The sequence below is a fragment of the Triticum dicoccoides genome, chromosome 7A (genome assembly GCF_002162155.2).
Source record: "Triticum dicoccoides isolate Atlit2015 ecotype Zavitan chromosome 7A, WEW_v2.0, whole genome shotgun sequence".
In the NCBI taxonomy this organism is placed as follows: Eukaryota; Viridiplantae; Streptophyta; class Magnoliopsida; order Poales; family Poaceae; genus Triticum; species Triticum dicoccoides.
In genome coordinates, this window is record NC_041392.1 from 524,972,072 (window position 1) to 524,992,369 (window position 20,298).

Sequence of the window (20,298 nt, forward strand, 5' to 3'; positions counted from 1 at the left end):
CGTGGAAGCGCTCCCTCGTGTGGGCGGGAAGTCTGTTATCCTCACCGTGGTGGATCGCTTCAGCAAGTACTGCCACTTTGTGGCGCTGGCCCACCCGTACACGGCGGAATCAGTGGCGCAGGTGTTCTTCGCTGAGATTGTGCGTCTCCATGGCGTTCCGCAGTCCATGGTCTCTGACCGCGACCCCGTCTTCACCTCGGCTTTTTGGCGGGAGCTCATGCGCCTCAACGGGACCAAGCTGCACATGACGACGGCGTTTCATCCATAGTCGGATGGCCAAACGGAGGCTGCTAACAAGATCATTGTGATGTACCTCCGTTGTCTCACCGGGGATCGTCCCAGGCAGTGGCTCCGGTGGCTTCCCTGGGCCGAGTACATCTACAACACCGCCTACCAGACAGCGACCCAAGAAACTCCGTTCAAGCTTGTGTATGGCCGTGACCCTCCCACTATTCGCTCTTACGAGCCAGGCGATACACGGGTGGCCGCAGTGGCCAGGAGCATGGCGGAGCGCGACGAGTTACTCGCGGACGTCCGCTATCGTCTACAGCAGGCACAAGCGGTCTACAAGTCCTACTACGACAGACGCCATCGGGACATTCGGCATGACGTGGGCGATTGGGTCTGGCTTCGTCTTCGCCAGCGCGCCGCGTGCTCTCTCAACCTGCCAACCAGGGGCAAGCTCAAGCCACGCTTCTATGGGCCGTACCGCATTTCAGAGATCGTCAACGACGTGGCCTACCGCCTTGAACTTCCGGCACGCTCGCGCCTCCATGACGTGTTCCACGTGGGCCTCCTCAAGAAGTTCTTCGGCACGCCTCCAACTGCACGACCGGGATTGCCTCTGATCCACAACGGGGCGGCTGTTCCAGAACCGGAGCGCGTGACTCGTGCACGACTAGCACGCGGCGCTCACCAGCTGCTCGTCCACTGGAAGGGTGAAGCAGCATCATCAGCTACATGGGAGGATCTTGACAGTTTCGTCGAGCGCTACCCCGCTTTTCAGCTCAAGGACGAGCTGCTCGTCGAGGGGGGGGGGGGAGATGTCATGTGGGGCACGGCCTACAGGCGTGGGCCACGCGGCCAGGAGCGACAGCCGCTGGCCGCAACAGGCGAGGCGTAGGCTGGGCAGGAGTCCTGGTCCTTATACATTAGTTCCTATAATAAATGAGTAGTTTAGGCATAGGTTTCTAGTTTGTTAGCAGCCCATGGGGCCTTTATATACTGTATAACCAGCACCCTTTGGGGGCAAGCAATAAAGTTATTATCTCCTACCTCTTCCTCTACTCCTATTCTCTCCTCCCGCACCATTGAGCAGCCAGGCAAAAACCCTAACGCTCCTATCCCCCGAGACTACGAACTACGTAGTCGAGGTCTTGCTGTCTTGGGCACCGAGGCCCTTGACATGTTCAGTTTCGATGAGGGAAAGGCAATGACAACGGCGCGCCTTCAGCTCGCTCAAGTGATTGTAGTCGTTGCTAGGTGGTCTACGGACATGGATGTAATTTTTATTTCTGATATTCTTTATACTACCTTAAAAGTTGATGAATATATCGAAAGTTTTTTTAGCTTCAAAAGTCAAGAAGGCAGAAAAAAAGAAGAAGGGGGAATTGGCGTACCAGATCAACCATACTCATTCTGTCCACCTGACTCCACTCTTCCCAAGTCCACGATCGAGATGAGAAACCAACAACTCCTCGCCCCCATGTCATGTTTCTAGCACACACACTGCCACTATCCCAGTAGGCAGCAGCTATTAAACCAGCTCACACACATCCCACCCAGAAAAACCGAAAAGCAGAGCCGCTCCCCTGCACTGCACGGCGCACTGCTCCATTCCTCCTCGTCCTCCTCCTTCAATGCCGGCCACGGTTCAAACCTCCCGGACAATAACTGCGCCGAGCCCGTACTAGGTAGGGAGCACACTTCAAGTGCTCGCCCACCATGCCACCCCACTCCCACGCCCGCCGCCTCGTGCTCTTGCTGCTGCTGGTGCTCTCCACCACGGCTCCCGACCCCGTCTCCTCTTCTTGCGCCGGCGGCGCACGGGACGACGCGGCGATCGTCGCGGCCGCGTTCCGCCACGTGCGCAACTTCCGGCCGCAGGCCGTGCCGGCATGCCGGCCCGTCCGCGAGCTGCGCCTCCCGTCGCGGAACCTGACGGGCGCCGTGGCGTGGGCGGCGCTCGCGAACCTCTCCGCCCTCGCCGCGCTCGACCTCTCCGGCAACGCGCTCCAGGGCGCCATCCCCGGCGGCTTCTGGCGCGCGCCGGCGCTCCGCGCCGTCGACGTGTCGCGGAACCAGCTCGGCGGCTCGCTGCGGGTCGAGCCCAACACGCGGCTGCTGTCCCTCAACGTGTCCGGCAACCGCTTCACCGTCGTCGCGGGCGTCGACGGCCTCCCGGGGCTCGACGCGCTCGACGTGTCCGCGAACAGGATCCGCGCGGTGCCGCAGGGGCTGAGCCGGCTGACGCGATTGCGCCGGCTCGACCTCTCCCGGAACGCGATGCGCGGGAGGTTCCCCGGCGACCTGCCCCCGCTCGATGGACTCCGCTTCTTGAACGTCTCGTACAACAACCTGTCCGGCGCGGTGAACGCCAGCGCGGTGAAGAGGTTCGGGCCCTCGGCGTTCGTCCACGCCGGCAATGCTTCGTTGGTGTTCTCGAAGGATTCCCCTGCGCGGCCCAGGCGGCCTCCGCCGCCACCGCGAACAAATGGAAAGAAGGATCACGCGAGGACGGCAAAGAGCACGGCAACGAAAACGAAAAGGAAGAAGCATCTGGGCGTGGTCGCCGTGGCGATCGTGTGCGGGGTGGCGTCCGTGATCGTCCTGCTCTGCTTGGTCGGATCCGTGGCGTGCGGGGTGGTGAGGTGCCGGAGCAGGAAGCACGGAGACAAGGAGGCGGAGGAGAAGAAGGTGCAGTGGGGCGAGAAGGAAGAAGACGAGGTGGTTGTGGCGGCGGCAGCAGGAAAGGGGGCATCGGCCGCGCCGGTGGTGCTCTTCGAGCGGCCGCTCATGGAGCTGACGCTGGCCGACCTCGCCGCGGCCACTTCCGGCTTCGGGCGCGAGTCCCAGCTCGCGGAGCGCGGTGGCCGCAGCGGCGCCGCGTACCGCGCCGTTCTGCCCGGGGACCTGCACGTCGTCGTGCGCGTCGTGGAGGGCGCCATGGCCGGGGTCGGGGAGGACGACAACCCGGCCGCCGCGGCCGCGGCGTTCCGGGAACTCGCGCGGCTCCGGCACCCCAACATCCTTCCGCTCATCGGATACTGCATTGCAGGTGAGTGCAAATTTACTTTGGATTCTTTCTTTCTTTTCTAGTTGGAGCAGTTAGGTTCGGTGAGCAGAGCACCATAAAAGTGTTGGCTTTTGAAATTCGAACGCCGGCCATTGATTGCAGGGAGGGAGAAGCTGCTGCTGTACGAGTACATGGAGAAAGGCGACCTCCACCGGTGGCTGCACGAGCTGGAGCTGCCGGCGGGGCGGCCGGACTTGGACGACACCGGCGGCGACATCTGGGAGGCGGCGGAGGACAGGCGGTCGATATCCGACTGGCCGACGCGGCACCGGATCGCGCTGGGCGTCGCCCGGGGCCTGGCGTTCCTGCACCAGGGGTGGGCCGGGTCCGGCCGGGCCGTGGTGCACGGCCACCTGGTCCCGACCAACGTGCTCCTCAGCGACGACCTGGAGCCCCGGATCTCCGACTTCGGGCACCTCAGCGGCGGCGACGGCGACGACAACGCGACGCCGGAAGCGGACGTGTACGGGTTCGGCGCGCTGGTGCTGGAGTTGATGACGGGGCAGGCGAGGTGGGACGAGGCGTCGGTGAGCTGGGCGCGCGGGCTCGTCCGCGACGGCAAGGGGCTGGACATCGTGGACCCGCGGGTGCACGGCGGCGAGGCGGCGGAGCGGGAGATGGTGGAGTGCCTGCGCGTGGGGTACCTGTGCACGGCGCACTCGCCGGACAAGCGGCCGACGATGCAGCAGGTGGTGGGCGTGCTCAAGGACATCCGGCCTCGCCCGCTCGACGGCGGCGGCGACGCGTGATCATGCCATGCACTGCCAGTGTGCCGCGTGTGAACTGCGTGCGTGGCTCTGCCAGCCACCATCACATGCCTCCGCTCGAGTGCACCAGCACCATAGTACACGTCACAGCCTTTCCTTTTTCTACTGTATGTATGATCGGCAGGCCTCGTACGATGTGCAGTAGCGGTGGCGATGGGGAACATTTGATTTCAAACCATTTCTCACATAAATGCGTTCCCGCCATTGAATTGCAAAAGCTTGCACCGCAGGAGCATGAACACCGTAAATGCGTTCCCGCCAAAATCATGGAGAAAAGAAAACATCCGACAATAACCAACGGGTGGTATCACTTAGTATCCAAGTTCCAACAGGATTAGGAGGAACAAGAGAAGGTGCATCGTACTGCTACCTGCATGTGGAATCCATATGGCGTGGTACAAAAGGTGAGATCGAGATCGAGGTGGGGAGGACGTAGGCAGACATGCTTTACGAGTATGGAGTGGCAAGATATTGCTAAACTAGCAAAAGAAGATGTAAAACGAACATGGGTTAGTGGAGAGGAATGCGAGGTTGTTAAAATGTTTGTAAGGCTGGGAGTCAGAGATCGATCTCACTGGGGTTGGTTAGCCGCCTCGGCGCTTTTAGGTTTGTGAGGCCACACCACACATGTACGCGAGAGTACAAATGGTCAAGAAAGGGCTGGATCTTGTCGGGTTGCCGCTGGATCCTTGTGGGGAGGGACAGTTCAGGTCAGCGATGAGGTCTTGTTGGCTTGCTTCCACCGGTAGGTAGCAGGCACAGTGGCGATTCTGTCACGATGCGGGTGTGGGTCTAGGAGAGGAACGACTAAGTTGGAAGCACACCAAAGATGAAACTGTGTAGTACGTAGTACGTGTCTGTCGTGACTTCTCGGTTATTGTAACGTAAAAGTCACTTCTTCTCGAAAAAATAAGTCGAAGAGTATGGAAATGGAGCATTGCTACCGTTTTTTTTTTTGAACAGAAGCATTGCTACCGTAGAACCATTGTTCTACGGCGTTGGGTTAAAAAAAATGGAGCATTGCTGCAATAGTTCGTGGCGGCAGCCTGGTGGAAGATGCTGGTGTGTGTTGGCGTCGAGACTTCTGTGGCGATGATGGCGGGCGCGGGCGATGTTGGAGGCGCAACAATGGTTGAGGTTGTCAACTCGTGTTTGGCATGTCTGCGGGACTTTCTCCCTTTGTTGTTGCAAAGTCAGAGTTGCAGCGGCAGGGTCCCGGTGGCGACAATGGAAGGTAGTGGGTGGTTTGTTCGACGATCTTTCACGGCGATAGCTTTAGTCGGTTCTCATTCGTTGCTCTCCATTAGAGTAGAAGCTACGTTGTCCTCCTCGCGGCTGGCCGAGTTCTGCCACGAATCTTCATGTGACTCTACATGGCCTCTATGGTGTGGGTTGGGTTGACAGTTGTATATGATGAAGTCGGAGTTGCTTGCTTGTGATTAGGAATGGTGAGGACGCCTACTCGGGGAAAAGTGATGACGATGACGCCCGTGTGCTATCTAGACGGGACTCTCTCGGGACAGATGTGGGTGGGGTATCCTATACGTGTCGCTCAACAGATTAGGACGATTTTCGTTCAGTTTTCCATTAGTTCAGTTTTCCATTAATTAACCGGGTAACTCTCTTCTGCTTAGTTAACGAATGAGACAAACCTTTTGCCTCTACTTTAAAGAAACATTCATTAAACTCCTAGGAATAGAGATTTAGGATAACTCCTTAGTTTTCTCCTCAAAGTGAACCCCGCATGTAAGGGTCCGGTTGAATAATGGGTCTTGCATAAACAATATTATAACTGATACAACCGCAACCCATCTAGCCCTATGTGCATATTATCCTGGCTTTTTGCGGGTCAATTTATCAACCAACTTTTCATTTTGGTCATTTTTAAATACTTTCCACTTTAAAAAAAATTGGATTGCGAGCAAACATGCATGTATGTGGCCCATGCGTATTACATTGGCAATTTTTTCGTACAATTTTTAACCACTCTTTTACTTTCATCCTTTTTTATATTGAAACACTTTGAATTTTTTTCTAAAACTCTTCAATAATTTAATTTTCTTAGAATTTCAATAAATGTTCATAGAATTTAAGACACATTCATGAATTTAAGATTATACTTTATTTACAAATTCTATTTTCAAGAGTTTTATGAAATTTATAATTTTCAAAATATTCAAAATAAATGTATAATTCAACCACACCTGAAAAATAATATCACTACAACAAAGTGTTTAGTAGCACAATAGTTTAATGGTTTTGGTAGTAGAAACAATAGCAAAAACAATAATAATATCAATTTTGTAGTGATTGTAACAGCTGCAACAATAGTAGTAACTTAGCACAGATCAATATAAGAAAAGCGTAGGCATTGGATTAGCAATGGATATTTGTGTTGGATGATCATCATATAACATTCACAACCTAGAGCGATACACAATAGCTTCAATTCATTAGCGTAATGTAGTCATGTATTCCGTATATAGTTATACGTACTTATAACAAGAACTTGCATGATATCTTTTGTCCTAGCCTCCCATGACAGCGGGGTCCATAAGAAAATCTAATGGATATTAAGACCTCCTTTTAATAGAGAATCGGAACAAAACATTAACTCATAGTGAATACATGAACTCCTCATATTACGGTCGTCACCAGAGCGAATCCCAATTGTTTTCACTTTGTGGTCTACGAATCAGAACATTTTAAATAGCGAACGGTGGGCTTGTGGCGGATTGGGGTCCATGTACTGGAATACGGATAGCGAACGATATTGCGAGCCCTATGTCCATGTAGTGGATTTGAAAATGCACTAGATTATTGTCTATTTCTATTTCATTAAGAAAAAGTAATGGCATTTAATTTGAGGAGTTGGGGACGCTAATCCGGACGCGATAGCGGATGCTATCTCCACTATTTGAAACTGTGCACATAATAGGTGCATACAACTTGCAAGATAGGATTCAAAACATATTTATGTTCGCAAAAACATAATAGGTTCAGACATGAAATTATAGCACTCGAAACCTAGTGACAAGCATTAAGCATAGCAAAGTCTTAGCAACATCAATCTCAGAACATAGTGGATACTAGGAATCAAGCCCTAACAAATTGACTCGATTACATTGCAAATCTCATCCAACACCATCAACCAATCCTATGAAGGAATTACTCACTCCCGGTGATGAGCATCATGAAATTGTTGATGAAGAAGGGTTGGATGACAACGACGATGAATCCCCCTCTCCGGAGCCCCGAACAGACTCCAGATCAGCCCTCCCGATGAAGAAAGGGAGGTGGCGGCGGCTCCATATGTAAAATGCGATGATTCCTTCTCTCTGGGGTTTTTCTCCATGAGACGGTATTTATGGAGTTGGAGTTAGGGCAATCGGAGGTCTGTGGGAGCCACAAGCCCACACAGTCCGGCCTAGGGGGCGCCACCTGAGCCCATGGCTCCGTGGTGGCCCCCTCTAGTAAGGTCTTTTCGCCAATAATTTTATATATTCCAGAAAAAATCTTCATAAATTTTCAGCCCAATTTGAGAACTTTTATTTGTACACAAAAATAATACCATGGCAGTTTCGCTGAAAATAGCGCTAGTCCGGGTTAATTTCATTCAAAATATGCAAATTAGAGTCCAAAACAAAAGCAAAAGTGTTTGAAAAAATAGATATGATGGAGACGTATCAACGCCCCAAGCTTAATGCATTGTTTGTCCTTAAGCAATTCAGTTGACAAACTAAAAGTAACAAAGAAAAACTTTTACAAACTCTTTTGTTCTGTTGTTCTATACCCCCTCCGTTCCTAAATATAAGTCTTTTTATATATTTCAATAAGAACTACATACGGATGTATATGGACATATTTTAGAGTGTAGGTTCACTTATTTTGCTCCATATATAGTCTGCATTGGAACCTCTATAAAGACTTATAGTTAGGAACGGAGAGAGTATATGTTTCACCAGTATTCAAGTTTTCTTGAGGAGCCATGTACTCCCTATACTTGCTCTACCTTGCCCTCTGTCTAGCATTGTCGTAGTCGGCCTGATTCATGGTCTAGCGCAGGATGTCGACTAACATAGCGCCCTTCATTGGGTTAGGAATCAATGTCTTCAAATCCTCCACCATCGCCTTCTTCACCATAGCGTATGCCTCCTTGTGCATGTCTTCGATGCTGGTTAAGTTCGATGACACTTTCATGGTGTTCTCGAACTTGGTGCGGTCATCGAGCAAGCACCCGAGGAAGAAAGTCCTCCATCCATAAGGGGTTGGGGTTGGAGTTCATGGCATTGGAGAGGTGGAAGAGGAGTGATAGATAGAGATGGTTAATTGAATGTTGTGGTAGATAAGTAGCGAGAGTTTGGGTGGGTAAATATGTGGGCTTTGGATGATAGGATTTAATGATGATCAATCTTTGAACTTTGTGTTGTTCATAATATAGAACTTTGTGTTGTTCATAATGTAGATCGAGACAGAGAACAAGGGCAAGGAGGTGGTTCCCTCCATGGAGAAGGGGAAGGAGGTGGTGCTGCCCTTGGAGGAGGTGCCACCCATGGACGAGGACGTGGTGCTGGAGCAGCCCCCCAACGGCAAGTGCCGGAACTTCGCGCACTACCATCAGGAGGGTGGCCTAACTCACTTCTGCAAGTTCATTCTTGCCCCGAAGCTGGAGTGCCTACCAATGCCCCTGGACTTCATGAAACATTTCCCGGCCGTGTTGATGGAGTTCCGGCTGAAGATTAACACCGGCTGCACATGGAGGTGTCGGGGAACGCAGTATTTCAAAAAAAATCCTATGATCACGCAAGATCTATCTAGGAGATGCATAGCAACGAGAGGGGAGAATGTGTCTATGTACCCTCGAAAACCGAAAGCGGAAGCGTTTAGTAACGTGATTGATGTAGTCAAACGTCTTCGCGATCCAACCGATCCAAGCATCGAACGTACGTCACCTCCGCGTTCAGCACACGTTCAACTCGATGACGTCCCTCGAACTCTTGATCCAGTTGAGGCCGAGGGAGAGTTCCGTCAGCACGATGGCATGGGGATGGTGATGATGAAGTTACCGGCGTAGGGCTTCACCTAAGCACTACGACGATATGACTGAGGTGTGTAACTGTGGAGGGGGGCACCGCACACGGCTAAGAGATTGTCTGTTGTGCTATTAGGGTGCCCCTGGCCACGTATATAAAGGAGGGAGGGAGAGAGGAGGCCGACCAAGTTGGGTGCGCCAAGGAGGGAGTCCTACTTGGACGGCTAGTCCAGGTAGGATTTGCCCCCCCCCCCTTTCCTTTCTTCCACCGGAGGGAAAGGGAAGGGAGAGAGAGGGGGGCCGGCTCCTTCCCCTAGTTCAATTCAGTTTGGGCAAGGGGAGGGCGCACCCCTCTCTTGTGGCCCTTTCTCCTCTCCTCCAATAAGGCCTACTAGGCCCAATACTTCTCCCGGGGGGTTTCGGTAATCCCCCGGTACTCCGGAAAAATGCCTGAATCACCCGGATCCATTCCGATGTCCAAATGCAACCTTCCAATATATGAATCTTTATGTCTTGACCATTTAGAGACTCCTTGTCATGTCTGTGATCTCATCCGGGACTCCGAACAAACTTCGGTTCATCAAAACACGAAACTCATAATACAAATCATAATCGAACGTTAAGCGTGCGGACCCTACGGGTTCGAGAATTATATAGACACGACCGAGACATATCTCCGATCAATAACCAATAGCGGAACCTGGATGCTCATATTGGCTCCTACATATTCTATGAAGATCTTTATCGGTCAAATTGCATAACAACATACGTTGTTCCCTTTGTGTAACGCCCCATATGTAACTTGCCATATTTGTATTCCAACTCTTGCCATTTTCGGCACTAAGTTATGATATTCCCTCGTGGCTGGGTTTTGTCTTTGTTTTTTTTGTCCTTGTCATGCATCTCATATCATGTCATCATATGCATCGCATTTGCCTACGTGTCTCTCTCATGCATCCAAGCATTTTCCCCGTTGTCCGTTTTGCATTCCGGCACTCCTATGTCCTCCGGCGTCCCCTTTTGCCTCTTTTCGTGTGTAGGTGTTAAACATTCTCGGATTGGACCGAGACTTGCCAAGCGGCCTTGGTTCACTATCGGTAGACCGCCTGTCAAGTTTCGTGCCATTTGAATTTCGTTTGATACTCCAACGGTTAACCGAGGAACCGTTAAGGCCTCGTGTGTGTTGTAGACCAACACCTCTCCAAAGTGGCCCAAAACCCAGCTAAACCCCCTCCATCCTCTCGGTCGTTCGATCATGATCGCGTGGCCGAAAACCGCACTCCATTTGGAGCCTCCTAGCTCCTTCTATGTATAAATAGGCCTTCCCCGTCCAAATCTCGGATCAAATCCACCCCTAACCCTAGTCTCCCCTTCCTCCGCGCACCTGACACGTCCGCTTGGGACGGACGCGTCCGCACCGCCGCCCGCGTCCAACCGCAAGCCGCCACGTGTCGCCGCCGCCGTCCCCGCGCCGCCGGCCCGCCGCAGCCCGCAGCAGGCACGCGGGGCCCGAAGACTGCCGCCGCCCGGGTCGCGCCAGGCCGCCGCCCGCGCCCGCCTGCGCCGCCGCGCGCCTCGGCCGTCGCCTCCGCCGCGCCTCCTCGCCGCCACCGCCCGACGCCACCACACCGCCCGCGCCTCCGCCGTTCGCCGCCGCGGGAGCCGCGCCCCGGCGACCGGATCCGCCCGCCCCCGTCCTTCTCCTCAAGATTCCGGCGAGCCCCACCCATCTCCGGCGAGTTCGAGCTCTCTCCGGCGAACCTCGGAGTCCGCACCGCCAGATCTGGTTTTGAGAAACCCTAGGGGTTGACCTCGTTTTTCCCTAAGTCTGCATTATTTTCTGGCATGTTCATCGCATCATAACTTTGCATCCGTAGCTCCGTTTTGCGCGTGTGATATATCAAATTGTTCGTCTGGATGTGCTCTTCATTTCATTCCATTGCACCATGTTTGTTTGAGATCATCTTGATGCCCTAAATGCTGTTGCAAGAGTGCTATGTAATGTTAGTTTCTGTTTCTTAACAGATTATGGACATTTGTCATTTTTTGCCATGTTTAATGTGTGCCTCCTGTGAACTTGAGCCCTACATGTGATTTGGGCTATGCCATGCCATATTTACAGGGGTGTATGCCATGTATTTTTGTGATCAATGTGGTGAGTAGCACAAGCATGCAAAGTAGCTCTCGTGATGTTGCTGATTTCAGGGACTTAGAATTCTTCTAAGTCATTTCCCTGATGTTATTTTTATGCCATGTATTCATGTTGCTACAGAGTGATCCATGCCTCTTTTGAGCATGTTCAACAAGGATGATTTTGAGATATTGTTACGTTCTATCCATCCATGTCTTTGTTTGCAATTATGGAGAAGCCTAGCGTGACTAAATCTTGCTCTACTTTTGCTATAAAATATTCCTGGCAGATTGTTTACGTGTTAATCAATTTTGCCGAGGTTATTGTAGTTGATCCATGCATGCTATGAGGTTGTTCTTGAGCTATTTGATCATGTCTTCTTGCTTGGTGTATGCTTAGTTTGTCATGCAATGCCTTGTGGTGAGTGCATCGAGCTCGCAAACATGCCTACGTAACTCTGTTTTTGCCATGTCCAGTTTTCTGCCAAGTCTGAATCTGTTAACGAAACTTGCTATATTTACATGGTTTCCATTGTATCTTCTGAAACTTTTTGGCTTATGATCAGTAAGGGACTATTGTTATATGCTTTGAGTAGTTTCATGCCATGCCTTGCTTTGCCATGATATGATCATGTAACATGTTGTTATCTTGCCCTAAACATTGCTTCCTGATGTTAAATCCTGACATGTTATTTTTCACTAAGTCTGTGAACCTGATATCTTTTGCACTTTTGCCATGCTTGTTTGAACCTGCTATTGAGTGATTTAGCTGTAGCTCAGTGTTCATCTTTTGTCAAGCATCTTGAGTGGATCACTGCCATGTGCTTTGTTGCTATTTTAGAGTGCAGTAGCTTAGTTTCTTGATGCATTTTAGTTGGCATCGTGCTGTTAATCGCAGAATAGTGCCATTATTGTTTTGTTTGCCTTTTGCAAACCATGCATCCGATTCCGGTGATCCTTATATCGATTTCGACCGAAATCAACTCATCTTTCCAGAAGCACTCTTGGTTTTCCAAGTTGAGGCATGGTTCAATCTTTCCCTTCCGAAGCACGCATATGCATTGCATATCACATCCCGCATATCATGCCATGTTTTGCATCATGTTTCTTGCGCATTGCACCGTGGTTGATCGTGGTTCCCTTTGCTTTTGTTATTACTTTGGGTAGAGCCGGAAGACGAGTACGTGATCGAGGAACCCGTTGAGTACGCTTATGAGGATCAAGCTTACGTCAACTCGGAGAACTTTGCAGGCAAGATGACCATACCCTCGAAATCACTTCTATCTTTGCTTGCTAGTTGCTCGCTCTATTGCTATGCCTATGCCGCAATACCTACCACATGCTTTATCATGCCTCCCATATTGCCATGTCAAAGCTCTAACCCACCTTGTCCTAGCAAACCGTTGTTTGGCTATGTTACCGCTTTGCTCAGCCCCTCTTATAGCGTTGCTAGTTGCAGGTGAAGATTGGAGTTTGTTCCTTGTTGGAACATGTTTGTTGTTGGGATATCTTTATTATATCTTGTTTACCTTAATGCACCTATATACTTGGTAAAGGGTGCAAGGCTCGGCCTTATGCCTGGTGTTTTGTTCCACTCTTGCCGCCCTAGTTTCCGTCATACCAGTGTTATGTTCCTTGATTTTGCGTTCCTTATGCGGTTGGGTTATAATGGGAACCCCTTGACAGTTCGCCTTGAATAAAACTCCTCCAGCAAGGCCGAACCTTGGTTTTACCATTTGCCACCTAGCCTTTTTCCCTTGGGTTCCGCAGACTCAAGGGTCATCTTTATTTTAAGCCCCTGGGCCAGTGCTCCTCTGAGTGTTGGTCCAAAACAGAGCCACTTGCAGCGCCACCTCGGGGAAACTTGAGGGTTGGTTTTAGTTGTACATAGTGTTCATCCAGTGTGCCCTAAGAACGAGATACGTGCGACTCCTATCGGGATTTGTCGGCACATCGGGCGGCTTTGCTGGACTTGTTTTACCATTGTCGAGATGTCTTGTAACCGGGATTCCGAGTCTGATCGGGCCGTCCTGGGAGAAGGAATATCCTTCATTGACCATGAGAGTTTGTGATGGGCTAAGTTGGAACACCCCTGCTGGGATTTGAACTTTCGAAAGCCGTGCCCATGGTTATGGTAGATGGGAATTTGTTAATGTTCGGTTGTAGAAAACTTGACACTAAACTTAATTAAAATGGATCAACAACGTGTGTAGCCGTGATGGTCTCTTTTCGGCGGAGTCCGGGAAAAGAACACGGTCTCGTGTTATGCTTGAACGCAAGTAGTATAGGATCACTTCTTGATCATAGATTCTCGAACGTGCTTTGCCTTCTCTTCTCGCTCTCATTTGTGTATGTTAGCCACCATATATGCTAGTGCTTGCTGCAGCTCCACCTCATACCTTTTCCCTACCCATAAGCTTAAATAGTCTTGATCACGAGGGTGTGAGATTGCTGAGTCCCCGTGACTCACAGATTACTTCCAAAACTAGATGCAGGTGCCGATGATACCATTCCAGGAGATGCGACTGAACTCAAATGGGAGTTCGATGAGGACTCATGACGTTACTATGTTTCCTTTCCAGACGATCAGTAGTGGAGCCCAGTTGGGGCGATCAGGGGTCTTATACATTTGGGGTTGTCTTTATTTTGGTTCCTTAGTCGGACCTTGATTGTATCTGGATGATTGTAATGCTATATTTATGTATTGTGTGAAGTGGCGATTGTAAGCCAACTCTGTACCTCTTTCTTATTCAGTACATGGGATGTGTAAAGATTACCCCTTTTGCGACATGCCTACAATGCGGTTATGCCTCTAAGTCGGGCTCCGACACGTGGGAGATATAGCCGCATCGTGGGTGTTACAAGTTGGTAATCAGAGCCTTCCCCGACTTAGGAGCCCCCTGCTTGATCGAATCATTGGCGTTGTTGAGTCTAGAAAAATGTTTTGAGTCTTTTAGGATTATATATATCGGAGAGTAGGATTCTTTTTACTCCTCAGTCCCTTCGTCGCTCTGGTGAGGCATCCTGACATAGAGTTTTGACTCTTCTCTTCTCAAATTTCACTAAAAAAATTTAGGATCACACCGGTATCTTGGAATCGTTCCAATGGTTTTGTGACGAGAACATTGTTCTTGGTGCCTTCTGACATTTAGGGGTTGTGGCAGTGTCCCGGGGAGTTGAGCTCCGAGGTGTTGTCGTCACAATTTTATCGTTGCAATTTTGGAATACCTGAGTTTCGCCGACATCAAAAATGTCTTTTATGCAGTTGTTGGTGAGATAACCTTGATGCCACCTAGTACTGGGGCGGGAGTTCGGGAGTATTGCCATAACTCGTATAACGGATGCTTTTCGAAGGTTGAGGTAAATGATTTCTGAAGGTTTCTTGGTTATGTGTTGAAGGATGGATACAGCTGGATGTAGGATTTGCTAGTTTTGGGTGAGATATTATGCTTCCCCGGTATCCCCAACACCTGATTGCATAACCGGAAAATTTCGGGAGTTTCATAGGTGGGAATTCATGTAGCTCTAGTATTTCTTCCGCAGATATTTGGTTTGTGATTGGGTAATCCTTACCAAGTATTTGTTCATGTCCGTACCTTGTTGTTTTATTCATCTACCTCTATCTAAGTGGCTTCTCAATTTATGGAAGTGTGATCATTTAATTTGGATTTCATTCGTTCATTTTTGTTCGAATGTTAAGGCTACATGTTGCAATTTCGATCCATTTGATTCAGCTTGAATATATGTCTTTCAAGATGCTAACGGATGTCACCCTCTTTAGGATGGCTCCTCCAACGCGTTAGAATCCGGAACCGCCGCCACCACCTCCACCTCCGGAGGCATGGCAAGTTGTGATGGCCGCTACCAACACCAACACGCAGCTGATTATGCAACTATTGCAAGAGTGCAACCAAGGAAATCAAGGCAATGGCAACAATCAAACTCAGTTTGCTACACTCAACCAGTTCCTCGCAAACCAGCCAAAGACCTTCAGTAACTGTATCGAGGCCACAGACGTTGATGATTGGATCGTGGATATCTGCAAACATTTCGAGTGCAGCAACGTCAGGCCTGAGGACTTTGTCAAGTTTGCCTCGTTCCAACACAAAGACAAAGCTACGGAGTGGTATCAACAATACAAAGATTCCAAAGGAGGTCGTGTGATTACCTGGGATGATTTCCGCCAAGACTTCAGAGCTCACCACATTCCTCAGAGTGTTGTTGAGAGCAAGCGTGAGGAGTTCCGCAATCTAAAGCAAGGCAACTTGTCTGTTTACCAATACAACATCATGTTCCAGAAGCTTGCTCGTTTCTCTAAGCAAGACGTCCCTGACAAGAAGAGCATGATTTATTAGTTCAGAGGTGGCCTCAGAGAAGATCTGCAACTAGCCCTCGTGCTTTTCGAGCCGAAAAAGTATGATGAATTCTACAATATGGCACTAAAGCAAGAGGATGCTCAGCTCAAGTGCGATGCTTCCAAGAAGAGAGTCATGGATGCAACTCCTTCTTCTTCCTCAACTCAAGTGGCAGCTAAGCAGCAAAAGTATTAGTTGCCTCCTCCTCCTCCGTTCTGTCAGCCTTATCAGCAGAAGAGCAAATGTGGCAATGGATCTTCCCACCCACCCAACCCAGGCTTTCAGAACAAGGCTTCATCTCATGCTCCAAGATCAAGTGCTCCGTATCACCGGCGCTCTCAGAGGTTACTTGCAACAAGTCTCAGCAGAAGGGTCACTATGCAAACAAATGCTTCAACCAGAGGCGTCTTCCGCCTCCTCCTCCTATGAGATCTGCCAGCAATGCAGTGGTCAAGCATAATCCCAAGTTTGCAAAGGTCAACATGACGAACGCAGCTCAGGCAGAGGACTCGTCAGAAGTGATCATGGGTAACCTTCCTGTTAACGATATTCCTGCAAAAGTTCTTTTTGATACTGGTGCATCACTTTCTTTCATTTCAAGACCATTTGTTGCCAAGCATGAGTTTGTGACCGAAAAGATCCCTTTCCCGTTGAAGATTGTGTCCCCGGGCAAGCAAATGACATCTAACAATTGCGTCCCGGATGTTTCTATCACGATGGGCGACTATAAGTTTTTGTCCTCTCCAATCTTTCTTGGTAACTCGGATATTGATCTAATTCTCGGCATGGACTGGCTTTCTAAGCACAAGGCTCAGCTTGATTGTGTTGCCAGGCAGATTCAATTGACACACTCGTCTGAGGATGTGATCGTCTTTGCCGCTCGTGATGATACCATTCGATTGTGTTCTCTCAATGAGAAGGGCGAGTTGGATGCCATCTCTCAGATTCCAGTCGTTTGTGAATATCAAGACGTCTTTCTAGAAGAGCTTCCAGGAATGCCTCCTCACCGGCCAGTTGAATTCGTCATCGATCTTGAGCCTGGCACGGAACCTGTTTGCAAACGTCCTTACAAGCTTGGACCGAAAGAGTTGAAGGAGCTGAAGAAACAACTCGATGAACAAGAGCGTATGGGTCTGATCCAACCGAGTTCTTCTCCTTGGGGTTGTGGTGTTATTTTCATCAAGAAGAAGGATGGAACGGACCGACTTTGTGTCGACTACCGCCCATTGAACAAGAAGACCATAAAAAACAAGTACCCACTTCTGAACATCAATGAGCTTTTCGAACAACTCAAGGGTGCTCAAGTATTCTCCAAGCTTGACCTCCGTATGGGTTATCATCAGATTCGCATTCGTGAACAAGACATCCCTAAGACAACATTCAGAACAAGCTTTGGTTCCTATGAATACACTGTCATGTCTTTCGGCCTTGTCAACGCTCCTCCAACATTCTCTCGCATGATGAACTTCATCTTCAACCCATACAGAATGACTTCGTCTTGGTCTATCACGATGACATTTTGGTCTTTTCCAAGAACAAGGAGGATCATGCCAAGAACTTGAGATTGGTGCTGGACAAACTCAGAGAACATCAGTTCTATGCGAAGTTTTCAAAGTGCGAGTTTTAGCTCGATGAGGTTCTCTACCTTGGGCATATCATCTCCGCAAAGGGCATAGCTATTAATCCTGAGAAGGTGTCTGCAATTGTGAATCGTGAACCGCCTCGGAATGTGAAGCAGCTCCACAGCTTCCTTGGGCTCGCAAGCTATTGCCGAAGGTTCGTTGAGAATTTCTCTAAGATCGCGAAGCCTCTTTCCAACCTCCTCCAGAAGCATGTGAAGTATGTCTGGACGCGTGAATGTGACATCGCTTTCAACACCCTCAAAGAGAAGTTAGTCACAGCTCCAGTTCTGACCCCTCCTGACGAATCCAAACCATTTGAGGTTTTCTGTGATGCTTCCCTGCAAGGTCTCGGTGCTGTGTTGATGCAAGAGAAGAAAGTTGTCGCCTATACCTCTCGCCAGTTGAAGCCCAACGAAAAGAACTACCCTACTCATGACCTCGAGTTGGCGGTAGTTGTCCATGCTCTTTTAACATGGTGACATCTCTTGTTGGGAAGAAAAGTGGACATCTTCACTGATCATAAGAGTCTCAAGTACATCTTCACTCAGCCAAACCTCAACCTCAGGCAGACTCGTTGGGTCAAAATGATTCAAGAGTATAATCCGAGTATCGAATATACTCCAGGCAATGCCAATGTCATTGCTGACGCATTGAGCAGAAAGGCTTACTGCAACAGTTTGATTCTCAAGCCCTTCCAACCGGAGCTTTGTGAAGCTTTCCGCAAACTTAATCTTCAAGTTGTTCCTCAAGGATTCCTTGCCAACCTCCAAGTCTCTCCTACTTTGGAAGATCAGATTCGTGAGGCTCAACTTCTTGATGCCATGGTGAAGAAGGTGAAGATTGGGATTTCCAAGAGCCAACCCAAGTACAAGTGCTATCGCCTTGATGACAAGGATACTTTATTCTTTGAGGATCGCATTGTTGTTCCTAAGGGTGACCTTCGTAAAGTCATTATGAACGAGGCTCACAATTCACTCATATCTATTCATCCTGGAAGTATAAAGATGTACCATGACCTCAAGCAGTCGTATTGGTGGACTCGAATGAAGTGCGAGATTGCTCAGTTCGTGAATGAATGTGATGTCTGCAGAAGAGTGAAAGCAGAACACCAACGAACAACTGGTCTCCTCCAACCTCTTGCCATTCCAGAATGGAAGTTTGACCATATTGAGATGGACTTCATGACTAGATTTCCAAAGTCCAAGCGTGGCAATGATGCTATCTTCGTTGTCATCAACAAGCTCACTAAAGTGGCTCATTTTCTTCCTATCAAAGAATCTATCACAGCAACTCAGTTGGCAGAGCTATATACCTCCAGGATTGTCTCCCTGCACGGCATTCCGTAGTTGATATCTTCAGATCATGGAAGCATCTTCACTTCTAAGTTTTGAGATTCCTTCCAGAAGGCCATGGGCACCAGAATTCGCTTCAGCACAGCCTTTCATCCTCAAACTAGTGGACAAGTCGAGCGAGTAAATCAAATTCTTGAAGATATGCTCGGGGCATGTGTCATTTCTTTCGGTATGAAGTGGGAAGATTGTCTTCCATATACCGAGTTCTCCTACAACAACAGCTTCCAAGCGAGTTCGGGCAAGGCCCCATTCGAGATTCTCTATGTTAGAAAGTGTCGTACTCCTCTTAACTGGTCAGAGACTGGTGAACGCCAACTTCTTCGCAATGACTTGATCACAGAGGCTGAAGAAATGTGCAAAGTCATTCGTGAAAATATCAAAGCCGCGCAATCGCTCTAGAAGAGTTACTATGATAGCAAGCATCGTGACTTGGCTTTCGAGATCGGAGACCATGTCTACCTCCGCGTCTCTCCAATGAAAGGTACTCATCGCTTCGGTATCAAAGGGAAGCTTGCCCCTAGATACATGGGTCCTTTCAAGATCATTGGCAAAAGAGGCAATCTCGCCTATCAACTTGAGCTTCCATCCAACTTTGCAAATGTGCACGACGTGTTTCATGTGTCTCAGCTTCGCAAGTGTTTCAAGACTCGGGACCGCACCATCAACTTTGAAGAAATTGATCTCCAAGAAGACCTGTCTTATCATGAGCATCCCATTGCTATTCTTGAAGAAACTGAGCGCAAGACTCGCAACAAGTCTATCAAATTTCTGAAAGTGAAGTGGTCACATCATTCTGACTGTGAAGCGACTTGGGAACGCGAGAACCACCTCCGTTCCGAATATCCGGAGTTTTTCCAGTCCTAGATCTCGGGACGAGATCCTTTCGTAGTGGTGGAGTGTTGTAACGCCCCGTATGTAACTTGTCATATTTGTATTCCAACTCTTGCCATTTTCGACAATAAGTTATGATATTCCCTCGTGGCTGGGTTTTGTCTTTGTTTTGTTTTTGTCCTTGTCATGCATCTCATATCATGTCATCATGTGCATCGCATTTGCATACGTGTCCGTCTCATGCATCCGAGCATTTTCCCCGTTGTCTGTTTGCATTCCGGCACTCCTATGTCCTCCGGCGTCCCCTTTTGCCTCTTTTCGTGTGTGGGTGTTAAACGTTCTCGGATTGGACCAAGACTTGCCAAGCGGCCTTAGTTCACTACCGGTAGACTGCCTGTCAAGTTTCGTGCCATTTGAATTTCGTTTGATACTCCAACGGTTAACCGAGGAACCATAAAGGCCTCGTGTGTGTTGCATCCCAACACCTCTCCAAAGTGTCCCAAAACCCAGCTAAACCCCCTTCCATCCTCTCGGTCATTCGATCACGATCGCGTGGCCGAAAACTGCGCTCCATTTGGAGCCTCGTAGCTCCTTCTATGTATAAATAGGCCTTCCCCGTCCAAATCTCGGATCAAATCCACCCCTAACCCTAGTCTTCCCATCCTCCGCCCGCCAGACACGTCCGCCTGGCGTCGGACACGTCCACACCGCCGCCCGTGTCCAACCGCAAGCCGCCACATGTCGCCGCCGCCGTCCCCGCGCCGCCGGCCCGCCGCAGCCCGCAGCAGGCCCGCGGGGCCCGAGGACTGCCGCCCGGGTAGCGCCAGGCCGCCGCCCGCGCCCGCCTGCGCCACCGCGCGCCTCGGTGGTCGCCTCCGCCGCGCCTCCTCGCCGCCACCGCCCGACGTCACTGG

The 20,298-nt window shown here is 49.8% G+C and overlaps 1 protein-coding gene across 1 annotated transcript; it reads left to right on the top strand.

Moving 5' to 3' along the window:
• The first annotated feature begins 1,671 nt into the window (after positions 1–1,671).
• Positions 1,672–4,253, top strand: LOC119331045 (calmodulin-binding receptor kinase CaMRLK-like). Its single transcript, XM_037604213.1, has 2 exons — positions 1,672–3,277; positions 3,398–4,253. Exons 1-2 carry the CDS (start codon positions 1,945–1,947, stop codon positions 4,042–4,044), a joined length of 1,980 nt encoding a protein of 659 aa, XP_037460110.1. The 5' UTR covers positions 1,672–1,944; the 3' UTR covers positions 4,045–4,253.
• The last annotated feature ends 16,045 nt before the right edge of the window (positions 4,254–20,298 follow it).